At 45.3% G+C, this 13,351-nt stretch overlaps 1 protein-coding gene across 2 annotated transcripts in view; it reads left to right on the top strand.

The window, feature by feature from the left end:
• The window catches only part of SNX31 (sorting nexin 31), a 76,631-nt gene that overhangs the window by 23,154 nt on the left and 40,126 nt on the right, over window positions 1–13,351 (top strand). Inside the window, exons 1-3 of one of the 2 annotated variants that reach the window (XM_055286921.1) lie at window positions 7,558–7,632; window positions 8,232–8,342; window positions 12,919–13,009. In XM_055286921.1, the coding sequence (XP_055142896.1) occupies window positions 7,609–7,632; window positions 8,232–8,342; window positions 12,919–13,009 (226 nt within the window). In that variant the 5' untranslated portion in view covers window positions 7,558–7,608. Of the gene's footprint in view, window positions 1–7,557; window positions 7,633–8,231; window positions 8,343–12,918; window positions 13,010–13,351 lie in introns of those variants that run through there. The other variant, XM_055286920.1, reaches the window with a different exon arrangement.

Raw genomic sequence — 13,351 nt, 5'->3', positions numbered from 1 at the left:
ATTATAGGTCTGAGCTACCACACCTGGCCAAGACATAGGTTTTAAAAAGCAAAATCTTAATGCCAGTCCCTTTTCTTTCCCCAGCCATGCTGAGAGATTGCTTTTTGCAAAGATAGAGTGTCTGTACATTTCTTCAGCATCCCCTGCCACTAGGTGGTGTCCAATGGGGCCCGGAGTAGCGCTCTCAGACAGGCTGAGCACCACGTGATTAACTGCTTTGAGGCAGCTTATGCATTGCTTGAGTTCTGCAGCACTTTGAGACCTCTAATTCCCTCCTTCCTGACCAGGTTCAATTTTCACTGCACTTGGCAGCCCTTCTGAAAACCTCAGGCTCAGGGCTATTTGTAAGTTTCTTCAAGGATGCTTTCCTTTTCATTGCTTTCTGTTTGCTTCTAAAGAGAGGGCAGGACAGAGGTAACAGTCACTTCCCAGAACCTTAACACGTTTCAAAATATGTGCTCTTTTTGAGTTGAATGGAGTTGAATTTAACAACTGGAGAAACCTTTTAATTTTTCAAGGAGATCAGTGTGCTTTGTTGCTATTCTGCTCTGAGGCAGAGGAATGTCTAATAGCCATGGTGCCCATCCAAGAAAATCCATATGCGGACTCACCAGGCTCTAAACCTCCATCACATGCAATGATGATGGGCCACTGTCATTTCTCTACAAGTGAAATGGGAAACATTCTTAAGAATGTTCCTCTGCCTCAGAGCAGAATAGCAACAAAGCACATATTTTAAAACGTGTTAAGGCAGCCCACAGTATTGGAGGATTTTGAGGTTTCTTTAAAATGAATGTGTTTTTGTTAGTTTTCTAGTATGAATTGCGTTTTTTCATTCCTGCTGCATCATATATCAGTATGGCAGCTGGGCCAAGCATGGTGGCTCACACCTGTAATCTCAGAACTTTGCGGGGCTGAGGTGGGAGAATTACTTGAGGCCAGGAGTTGAAGACCAGCCTGGGCAACATAGTGAGACTCTGTCTCTACAAAAAAATAATAATAAGAGATATTTAGATGGGGGTGGTGGCCCGCGTCTATAGCCCCCACTACTCTGGAGGCTGACGCAGGAGGATTGCTTGAGCCCAGAGCTTTGAGGCTACAGTGAGCTATGATCAGCCCACTGTACTCCAGCCTGGGCAACAGAGCAAGACCCTGACTGAAAAAAAAAAAAAAGAAAAAGAAAAAAGGATAGCAGCTTATTTAATGTTTTGTTTTTTTATACAAGCCAATTCTACCAGATTGACTTTCCCCCAAATTGGTTTTTGTATTGCTTTTACATTTCATTAATTTTGTGATTAATACATTAAAACATTCCAGTAAAATTCAAATATCACAAATAGAGCCAAATTGTTGTTTGATTTCCGCTCTAAACTTGTTTGATCTGTTTTATGCTTGCTTTGATCTCATCACACAAAGATCTTTTGATGGCATCAACTCTCCTCTTTATTATATTTCTCTAAAATGTTTGTTTACTTACCAAAGCAAAATGTGCTTATAGTTAAGAAAATGAAATAGATATCATGGGTGGAATAAAAGTTAAAAATCTAAAAATAAGAGTGAAATAGTGCTAAAAAGGATTATAACACTCCCCTGTCCTCCAGAGGCAATGACTTTCAAATCTCACAGCTTTCTCTTCAGATATTTAAAAATATCGAGGTTAATTATATACATATACGACTGCCTCTTATTCTTCGTTTTATTTTTTCTAGATACAGGATCTCACTATGTGGCCCAGGACTCCATCTCCTGGGCTCAAGTGATCCTTCCTCCTCAGCTTCCCCAGGAGCTGGGATTATAGGTATATGCCATAGCACCTAGCTATTATTCTTCAATTTTTAAACCCTATCCACTGACTGTGATGGGGGTGAGGATTTCAGCTTTCTTGTGTCACTTCTTCTATTCTTCCCTTCTCCCCAACTTTAATGTTAAAAAATTAAGTCCTTAGTCAACACCTTCCCCTTGCCTCCCCCCATCCCCCCACCCCCACCAACTGGAGTTAAAACCGAATCACTTAAAAGAAAAAAAAATATGCTTAATTGTCTCAAAACATATGACTAACTCCTTCCGTACCTATAGCAGTGCTGAAGACAGAATTTTCCCCATAGTCAAGCACATCAGGTTCTTTCCCATCGGGATGATCTACCCAAAGTCTCTGACTTTCTGTTGTTTTGGATGACAGAGACTTGAATAAGTTTGCCTGCTGGTGAGTAGGAGCCAGTAGAGAAAGAGAAGTGGAAGATGGGAGTATGAAGGAGGGGCCTTGATAATCAGTGGCTCCAAGTCCTTCTGGAAGGAGAATTGCACAAGGTCTGGGATCAGGTGGAGGAAGGGCACCTTTTAAATTGAGTGTAGAACAAAGAAAGATAGAGCAAGGCTACAGGCGGGGTCCAAGGCTGGACGGTGAAGGGAAGTAGAGTAAGTTCCCATCTTGCTGTTTTCTCTGTGACTAATAGGAAGTGAGGTTAGCTGGTGGGAAGGAGGGAGGAGGAGAGTGTGGCTGGAGTCTTAGGGAAAGTGGATGAGGTTGAAGATGAATGTGAGTCAGAATTCCACTGGGTGGGGGAACTGTTTGGATTTCTGTTCTCCCCCAAATCCCATGTTGAATTGTAGTTCCCAATGTTGGAGGTGGAGCCTGGTGGGAGGTGACTGGATCATGGGTGGTTTCTCATGAATGGTTTAGCACCATCCCCTTGTTGCTGTTACCATGGTGGTGAGTGAGTTCTCACGAGATCTGGTTGTTTAAAAGCGTGTGGTACCTCCACCCACCCTTGCTCCTGCTCCAGCCATGTAAGACATGCCTGCTTGCCCTTCACATTCCACCATGATTGTAAGCTTCCTGAGGCCTTCCCAGAAGCTGAGTAGATGCCAGCATCATGCTTCTGTACAGCTTGCAGAACTGTGAGCCAATTAAACCTCTTTTCTTTATAAAAATTACCGAGTCTCAGGTATTTCTTTATAGCAATATGAGATCAGAGTAATACAAACCAGCAGGGTGTGATAGAAGGTGGAAGGAAGGTGAGTGCAGCTGACAACTGATTTGTCCATCCTGGCCAATGGAAGCGAGTTGGGTGGCGCTTTAACCTCTTGCCTCCCTTGATGTGCAGGTTCTCTACTGAGAGGAGGTTACCTCAGCCAAAACCAGTACTGCGACATCAAAAGAGGACATCGGAGGCTTTAACCTTAATATTCTCTTCTTACATATCTGTAGGATAAGTATGCAGTCGTGGGCTAGAGAGGGAAGTTCATATATCAACACTCCATTTTTAAATGCCCCCATTTAATTTATTTTTATTTATTTATTTACTTATTTATTTTTTGAGAGGGAGTCTTGCTCTGTCACCCAGGCTGGAGTGCAGTGGTGCAATCTCAGCTCACTGCAACCTCTGCCTCCTGGGTTCAAGTGATTCTCCCGCCTCAGCCTCTCAAGTAGCTGAGATTAGAGGCGTGTGCCACCACGCCCAGCTGATTTCTGTATTTTAGTAGAGACAGTGTTTCACCATGTTGGCCAGGCTGGTCTCGAACTCCTGACCTCAAATGACCCACCTACCTCAGCCTCCTAAAGTGCTGGGATTCCAGGCGTGAGCCACCGCACCTGGAAATTGCCCCATTGCGGACGCTGCTATGCTAGTTCTTTTTCTCTTCTCACTTGGATTATTTTGAGAAATACGGAACCAGGATTATTAAAGGTCTATTTGTACAGGGCACTCTTCAAGATAAACTCACCACATAATCCTGCTCTGAAGGAACTTGTCTTCTAGGCAGCCATCTAACCTGGCTTTAAACTAATTAAGAGTAAAAAAAAGCCAACAACATTCTACAAATAAGCATTTAGAGTGGAGAAGGTAGAACTCAGCTACTTCCAATTAGTCAGGTTATTTTCATTGTCAAGGCCAAAATCACAAAAGAGAAATTTGTTTATTTAACTAAAAGGTCGTGGAAGGTTGGCTGCCTCCCACTTCTCACCCCTACCCCAAACCCTGCTCTTCTCTACATTGACTTTATTCTCACAGAGCTTCCCTCCATTTGCTTCAAGATTAGCAGCCCCAGCTGAAGGCAAGGACCCTGCCCTTCCTTCCTCCTTCCGAGGGAGTGAGAATTGCACTGAGCGTCGAAACCTGGAGGACGTGCCAGACAGGAGGAGGAAAGGAAGTAAGAGGCAGTGGGCCACCAATTCCTCTCATCCTGACCAACGGCAAAGAGTCAGGTGACCTGTGGATAATGTTAGGATGTTGGAGGGTTTTAAGCAAAAAAGGGACATTTTTAGGTTTGCATTTAAAAAATATATCTCGGGCTGCTGTGTGAGGACTGCTTGGTAGGGGAGGAGAATGGAAGCAAGGAGACTTGTAAGGAGCCCATTGAAGTGGGGAGTCCAGGGCAGAGGGGATGTTAGCTGGGTCTAAGGTGCTGCTGGTGAGATGGAGATGGACTCAAGAGATCATTTAAGATGGGAAATATGGAGGTCTCAGAACTTGACTCGATATGAGTGTTGAAAAGACCTTTCTGAATCTTTCTTTGACTCCGTTATTTCTTACCTGTTGCCGGTAAGTCAAATATTAACTCTCTTCTACATGGAGAGAGGAAGCTTAACACATGGTAGCTTAGAGCTAGGGCAGCCATACAGCTTATCCAAACTGGGATGCTTTTGAGAGTGAAAACAGTGCTATAGTTATCACACTGGGGTGCCAGGCTTCTGGGCCAGCTGGGAGAGATGTTTACCCTATTTAGAACCTACAGTCACATGGAGCTGGCCTTGAGTTTTGCCTCTGCCACCAACTAGCAGTGTGTCCTTGGATAAGTTTTTTTTTTCGGTTTTTGTTTTTTTGAGATGGAGTCTTGCTTTGTCACCCAGGCTGGAGTGCAGTGGTGCAATCTCAGCTTACTGCAACCTCTACCTCCCAGGGTCAAGCAATTCTCCTGACTCAGCCTCCCAAGTAACTCGGATTACAGGTATCCACCACCATGCCTGGCTAATTTTTTTAAAAATGTATTTTCCTTTTTTATTTTTCTTTTAGTAGAGATAGGGTTTCACCATGTTGGCCAAGCTGGTCTCAAACTCCTGACCTCAGGTGATCCACGGACCTCAGGTGATCCGCCCACCTCAGCCTCCCAAAGTGCTGGGATTACAAGCATGAGCCACTGTGCTCAGCCTGGGCAAGTTATTTAACCTCTGTGAACCTTTACTTCATCTGAAAAAATAATGGGATTAGTAAGTGTATATGCCTCATGGAGTTGTTATGAGAATCAAGTGAGCTGCTATATGTGAAACAATGAGCCCAATGATCAGGATCACAATCTAATACAATATTTGTATATAATGAATATATAGATATTTTATCCATAAATGATGTGCTGTATAAACAGGTTCTTATATATGTAGATATAACACACAAATATATTGCTTTTTTTGGACTAATCCTTTGAATGTAGAAGAGAGCAGATTTTCTCTTCTAAAGAACTTAGATTCGGAATCATAGAAATTTAGTAATTGTAAGCATGTGGTGGGGAGGGATTAAAATGTAAAGTCAAAACTTGCCCTTTGATAATGAAGTGATGAAAAATAAGCCTGTTGCTAATGTGATCAGCCTTTTGGGGTCACTGAGCAATGTGATTGAGTTGCTGGGGCTCCCCAGGTCCCTGTGAAGCCTGCAGCATCTGTTGTGTCTGAAAGGTAGGGGGACTAAGGAAAGGGGAACTGTTGCCCGTGGTGGGGACAGGGTCTCACCTGGTCAGCTGACCTGAGCCCTAAATTTGTGGTCCCCCAGTGATCTCCTGATTGGTCATTTGGATCTTCCCTTTTTACATCCTGACACCTGGGAGGTGATGGGATCAATTGCACTCCAAACCTCAGCATCACGCAATAAACCCATGCAATAAAACTGCAAGTGTACCCCTTGAATCTAAAATGAAAGTTGAAATTATTTTAAACATGATACAGAATGTGTGCAGTGGGTATCAGATTTTCGCACCACAAATTCAGGTGTATGCCATAAATGTATTAGTCTAAAAAAAAAAGGAGGTTACTTCCCCGCCACTCCCACCTGCACTGTGTGACTAGCATTCTGGCTTATATAGCAGTCTCCAAACACAGAAGATGATGTGACTCCTTTCTCCATTTTCCTGAGGATATTACATGACCAGCACAATTCTGAATGCCTAGGAGAGAAGTTAATTTATTGTATACTGTGGATGCCTTGGGGCATTAGAGTTTAATCCTCTCAGGGAATCTGGGAGGAGAAAGGCTGTGACCTCAATCAGCCAGAGATGAAGCAGGTCTGTGGACTGACAGCATCACCTTCAGAAGATGCCAAGGAACAATCCACCCCCAGATCGCTGCCCTGCGAGGCCCCATGTGGGCAGCCGCTGGCCTCTCTGGACACTGCCTCCTCCTGGGGTCCTCCCTCTCCCTATAGCAGCTGGAATAACAACTCAGCCTGTGCTTCCCTGAACTCTGATGGCCTAACAATGTCTCCAGCTCCATTCCGAGAATGTCACAGGTCCCCAGATTTGTTCCTGCCTCTAGCACACATCCTTCCCCTCACAGGATGCTTAAGCCTGCAGAGTTGTGTCCAGCTGGAGCTGCTCCTTCAGCTGGAAACTCACTCACTAGATGGCAACTCACTTCCCTTCATTGGCCTCACAGTTTGTGCAGCTCAGATTTTTGCTGTAGCAAAATCATAAATTACTGCATATTTAGTGTGGTATAATAAAAAACTAATTTAATCTTTGTCCCCAGTTCCTGGCACAGAGCTCCTAGGAATTTCCTTAGTGTTAGCACTGCCTTTTGTTATCCATAACAAGCACCTTTCAGCATTGCCTGATTTTATGCTGATGAGATGATTCTTGGCTGAGGGACTCCGAGGTAGCATCAGGATGCGGACTGGTCACCTGAAAGACCACGGCATGATTAGAGGACTGGGACTTTCAGCCCCCACCCCACAACCCTCAGCCTCTGGGGAAGGGAGAGTGGCTGGAGATTGAGTTTCGTCACCAGTGGCCAATGATTTAGTCAATTATGCCTGTGTCATGGACCTCCATAAGAAACCCCTAAGCAATGGGGTTTGAGGAGCTTCCGTAACGGCACCTCCATAAACAACCCCCCTAAGCAATGGGGTTTGAAGAGCTTCCAGGTTGGCGAGCACGTGGCGGTGCTGGGAGGGCGGGGCACCCAAACAGAGCATGGAAACCCCACCCACACCTTGCTCTGTGCATCTCCTCCTCCGTTTGGCTGTTTCTGAGTTGTAGCCTTTATAATAAGCCAGTAATAGTAAGTACACCATTTTCCTTCACTTTGTGAGTTGTTCTAGCAAACTATCGAACCTGAGAGAGGGTCATGGAAACCAGAATTTGTAGTCAGCTGGGCAGAAATGTGGGTAACCTGGGCGCCATATTTGCTGCTGGCATGTGAAGGGGGTAGTCTCGTGGAGCTGAGCCCTTAAACTTGTGGGATCTGATGCTAACTCCAGGTAAAGCATGTCATAATTGAATTGAATTGTTGGACAGCCATTGTTACATTCAAGAATTGGAGAATTGGTTGCTACATGGAAACACCTTCCCCCTGCCCCCACCCACAATTAGTGTCAGAAAAAATCAGGGATATGGGCTTTAGGGATGCTTGGAAATACTGAAAAGTGGGCAAGTTAATTATGAGACTGTCAAGGATGCGGACTTTATCAAAAGCTGTTTTCTCCAATATAGATACTCAGTTGTTCACTTGGAATTCTTTAAGCTTCATGTTACTGCTTTGCCTTGCCTCCACTATACCCCACAAAACAACCCTTCCAATCTCTGCACTTGTCTCTTGGGAACTTTGGGTACCATATGCTAGAAGAGTACCAAAAAAGGAAGCTGTGGATTGTTCACTTGCTGCAATGGTGCAGCTTTAAAAAATGGTGTGGAGGCCAAGCGTGGTGGCTCAGGCCTGTAATCCCAACACTTTGGGAGGCCAAGGAGGGTGGATCACCTGAGGTCAGGAGTTTGAGACAAGCCTGGCCAACACAGTAAAACCCCATCTCTACTAAAAATACAAAAAATTAGCTGGACGTGGTGGTGGGTGCCTGTAATCCCAGCTACTCGGGAGGCTGAGGAAGGAGAATTACTTGAACCCGGGAGGCAGAGGTCGCAGTGAGCCAAGATCAGGCCACTGCACTCCAGCCTGGGCAACAGAGTGAGACTCCACCTCCAGAAAAAAAATAAAGGCATAGAAATGTATTTTGCTTTTCTTTTGCTTATAGAATACATTTAACATCGCCACCAAGAAAGCTTATCTGGACATATTTCTGCCCAATGAACAGAGTATTAAAATCGAAATTATGACATCAGACACTGCTGAAAGAGTCCTAGAGGTAAGCTTTGTTTAAACTCCAGCTCCAGAACTGAATCTGGGGATGGTTCTGTTTGGAAAGCAGGGAGTGGGATACGGTTACCTTCCAGGAGCTTCTGGCCTGTTGTTTTACTCTGTGGATGATTATCTGCAGAGGTACTGGCATTTCCTGGGAGAACAACCAAGGAACCTGAGATACAGCCAGTCCTCCAGGGCCTCTTTGATTTCACCCTCCCTGGGGGCACCAATTTTCCAGAGATCTCTTGGAAGGCTGCTGTCACTTCCTTGGAACTTAGCCAGGGATGTGGCCTGGAAATATATAAAATGCTTTATTATTGGATGCCCCATTGTTGGGAGCAGGAAGGAAAGTGGGGCTTGGCGGAGTCTGAAACAAATCATACCTAGGTGTGTGGGTGACAGGGGAGTTCTTGAAGGTTCCTATTCTCTCACAGGGAAAATTCTTGAAACCAGTGCTCCATCAGGGCTAATTCTGGGTGCAGAGGGCCCAGACGTGAGTTGTAGTCCACTGTCTGAGGACTAATAGGGCAAGACCCAGAAGGCTTCGTCCTTCTTCAGCAGCTCTGCCTCCCAGACCCCTTTTCCATCTGCTGAGCGGGGCTGCAGAGGGGACACTGTGTTCTCACACCCACATCCTGCTCCCCGGGGGCAAGCTCCCAGGCCCTTTTCCTCTGGAAGGTTTTAGCTCTAATCCTCCAGAGAAACATACAAGAGAAAATACAAAGTTATAAACGTGAAGAAGAGTCAGAAAGTTTCTAGGACCTTTCAAAGGACAGAAAGTTCTTGTGCTTGGATTATGGTGTCTGACCCTTTCTGAGCTGAGAAATGGAAGCACTCCCATTTTGGCTGCTAGCTCTTCAGGCCTGCCTTGACTTAACCTATTCCTGTATTTCCAGCCTCTCTCATATTCATCGTCTCTCCGTTTCCTCCTCTCGATCCTACATCTTGACCTTAGTTCCAGCCCTCATTTTTTCCCAGCTAGATCTCTACAGCTGCCCCTAAACTAGTCTCCCTGCTTCCAGTCTTGCTAATCTTCTGTATTGATTTCCAGCATAGTCTTTCTAAAAAGTATCAAAGGCCCCTGATGCTTGAGGGAGTTTGTACCCCAAACACAAAAACCTCAATTGCTCAGGATCTAGAAGTGGGAGACAGACTCATAAATGAAGGAGGAGTAGGAAGGCAGTGATAGAGTGGGAGCCACAGACTGCATGTGTCTGGGGCCAGGCAGGTAGCTCTGGGGTACAGCTGCAGGATCAGAGATAACTTGGAAATGGATGGAATTGTTCAGAACAGGAGAGAGCACCTGCCTTGCCCAAAGACATCATCATTGACTTCTTTTTTACACACTGGGCTTGCTGACCAAACTAGACATGCCTGCAGCCGAAGGCAGTGGTGGTGGTGGTAGTTTGGGGTCTCCTATCTTCTGGGTTTAGGATGAGTCCTGGATTCAAATTACAGTCATGTGCCACATAATAATGATGTTTCGGTCAACATTGGGCTGCATATACAATGGTGGTCCCATCAGTTTATGATATGACATTTTACTGTACTTTCTCTATGTCTAGATATGTTTTGGCCGGGCATGGTGGCTCACGCCTGTAATCCCAGCACTTTGGGAGGCTGAGGTGGGTGGATCACGAGGTCAGGAGATCGAGACCATTCTGGCTAACACAGTGAAACGCCATCTCTACTAAAAAACACAAAAAAACAATTAGCCAGGCGTGGTGGCGGGTGCCTGTAGTCCCAGCTACTCAGGAGGCTGAGGCAGGAGAATGGCGTGAACCCAGGAGGTGGAGCTTGCAGTGAGCCAAGATCACGCCACTGCACTCCAGCCTAGGCGACAGAGCAAGACTCCGTCTCCAAAAAAAAAAAAAAAATAATAATAATAATAATAATAATAACAATAGATATGTTTAGATACACCAATACTTACCAGCATGTTACAATTGCCTGTAGTATTTAGTACAGTAACATGCCTACTGTACTACTATAAAACTGGGCTAACAGGCTTGTAGCCCGGGAACAGTGGGCCATACGATCTAGCCTAGGTGTATAGTAGGCAATACCATTTAGATTTGTGTAAGTTCACTTTGCAATCTTCACACAACAACAAAATCGCCTAACGATGCATTTCTCAGAATGTATTCCTGTCATTAAGCCACACACAGCTGTACAGTGCTGCTGTGTAAGGGCTGTGTGAATTTGGGTAAGTTACTTTACAGACAATGTCTAAGTAAATAATTATAGAAATAGTTCACGTTCCCGAGACAATGGCAGTTGTGTTTATTGATCATTATTGGTATTGGTATTGATATTGATATTGGAGGGAGTGCTGAATACATACTGAGTAGGACAGTATCTCTAGGGTTCTGTGGTACCATCTATTTTGTCCATTTCCCTTGAAACTAATAGCATACATTTGATGAAGTACATTTGCAGTCAGAAAAATGTGCTTCCTCTCTTCCAATCATGTTGGCTTGTGAGAAATTCAGATACAAGACATTGACATCATCAGATCAGGTAAGTTGAACTGGAGGTTCTACCCTAGAAGTGGTAGTTTCCATAACAGGTGAAGTGGTCACTTGGCCAGCCACAGGTGTGAATTTCCTTCCAGGAGCTGGGAAATTCTCTAGCTTGCATAAAACCATAATTTAAGTTTTATAATTAAAAATCACCTGCATCTTCTCCAGCACACTTCCTGCCATTCTCACTTTGCTTCCCCACGTTTGCCTCACCCACAGCCTGCCTTTTACTTTTCAATGATCTCTTTTTTTTGTTTGTTTTGAAATGGAGTTTCACTCTTGTTGCCTAGGCTGGAATGCAATGGCGCGATCTTGGCTCACTGCAACCTCCGCCACCCAGGTTCAAGCGATTCTCCTTCCTCAGCTCCTGAGTAGCTGGGATTACAAGCATGTGCCACCATGCCCAGCTAATTTCTGTATTTTTTTTTTTTTTTTTTTAGTAGAGATGGGGTTTCACTATGTTGGCCAGGCTGGTTTTGAACTCCTGATCTTAGGTGATCCACCCGCCTCGGCCTTCCCAAGTTCTGGGATTACAGGCATGAGCCACCATGCCGGGCCTCAATGGGCTCTTTAAGGGCCAGCAGCAAGCTAAAATCTAGGACTACTGTGGTGCCAGTGATGGTGTTCGTGTTTTGAATCATCATTAACATTTGCTAAGAGGAAAAATATTATGTATTTTTTTGCTGATGCTCACTCCTCTCAAATGAAGGTGTTTATGTCTTTATGAACGCGAAAGGCTTCTTCATTCTCCTTTTGTCCCCATGCCTTTCCTCTGTCTGCCTTGGCATGTAAGCTTGTTGTTTTCCCTAAATTAGACAGAAAAGAAGGAAATCTAACTTGAGTGGACCTGGGTCAGGTTTACTCTGGGAAAGATGTCTTTCCTATGCTGTTACCTACCACACACTCACCCACTGTGTTTGGCTTTTGGGCGTTTTGCAACCCAAAACATGGGGGAAAGACGGAGACAGAAAGAAGGGGAAAGGGAATTGCTTTGAAAGTGGTGAAACTATTCCTGAGCTGCTCTTTATTTTCAAAGCTATGCTGAGAACACCATTCATACCAGCCACCTAATCAGACTGCTTCCTGGGGGTAATTTATGTATCTCTGACAAGAGAAGGCCCCCTGTGAGGCTGGTATTTATACAACTGCCACCTAGAGAACTGGGAGCCGTGGGTAAAGCAACTCTCGAGGGCAGTGCTTGGAGGCGACTCCTTGTGTAGTACAGAGGTGATTTAGTGAGTTAAGACCAGGAGTATAAAGAAATTACTCGAAAGCCCAGTGTTAAAGCGGGGCTGGGCTGGGCAGATGGCAGGGAGGTAGCCTGTGGTCATTAGAAGAAGTTTCTGCTAACGGAGTGTGAGTAGATGTCCAATGCTGTGAGGTGACACCCTAATAGGCTGATGGTAAAAATGAAGCCACTGGTGTTGAAATGAAAGCTGTTTGATATAAAAGTCAAAGAGGAATGTGAAGGAAGGCAACCTGTGCCTGGGATCTGAGGTTTTCATTTTGCAAACATCCTAGTAAATTGCAGTTGACCATCACAGGAAACATCAAGGTGAAGCAGGCCTGGAGTGTCAAAGGTGGGCAGTAGCGCATGCACATTTGTATGCCAGCCAAGCGGCGGGGAGTGATCCTTTTCCAAATAGCTGGTAATGCAGCCCATAGGAAGGTAAACTAGTGTGCAGGCTCCAGGGACAGACATCACAGAAGGACAGATGTTCATGGAGCATGGCTGCTGCCCTCCAGGGGAAAATAAAGACCAAGACGATCCGGGAGTGTGTCCACATCTGAGATGGGATGACCAACCTCAGCTGGGGCCAGCCTCTGTCCCTTGTGGTGGGACTGATTTTTATTTTCTTTATTCTAATTGTTTGTGTTTTAAAATTTTCTAAAATGGATACCATTTTTGGATTCCAAAAAGCTTTCTTTGAGTGTTCACTAACCCATGACAGCACTTTTTATTGATGTGTACCGGCCATTTCCGTGTCTGCATGTCACAGTTAGGATGCATGGTGGGCACACCTAACTTTTTCCCCTTCTGCTTGTTTCTGGTTAAAGGTGGTGTCACACAAAATTGGACTGTGTCGGGAGCTCTTGTGCTACTTCAGCCTCTTTCTCATTTGGTTTGGCAAGGAGGGCAAGCTCTCTGGTAAGAAGGAAGGAACAAATGAATCAGCTAGGAGATGGAGTGGACAGGTGTGAGCGGGGGCTCAATGCAGGAGTCACAGCTGAGGGGCTGGCCACCCACTGGGCTGTGATCCCTACCACTGTTCTCAGTCACTGGGTTAAGGGTTTGGGGAATGAGAGGTTGCGTCCTTGTTAGGGGAGAGTGGGGGCAAACCACTCATACCTTGGGTGGCCCAGTAATTGCACTTTTGTACCCCCAGCCCTAATCCTGACCCCTCTCCCCTTTACCACTGGCCTGGGCCTGACCACTGACCACCCGCCTGCACCGTTTCCTGTGAATGGAGTGCTAGACTCCAGGGGTCAG

Source organism: Symphalangus syndactylus, chromosome 7 (genome assembly GCF_028878055.3).
Source record: "Symphalangus syndactylus isolate Jambi chromosome 7, NHGRI_mSymSyn1-v2.1_pri, whole genome shotgun sequence".
Classification (NCBI taxonomy): Eukaryota; Metazoa; Chordata; class Mammalia; order Primates; family Hylobatidae; genus Symphalangus; species Symphalangus syndactylus.
Note: the sequence above shows the minus strand (reverse complement) of the source record. Positions and strands in the feature narration are given on the sequence as shown.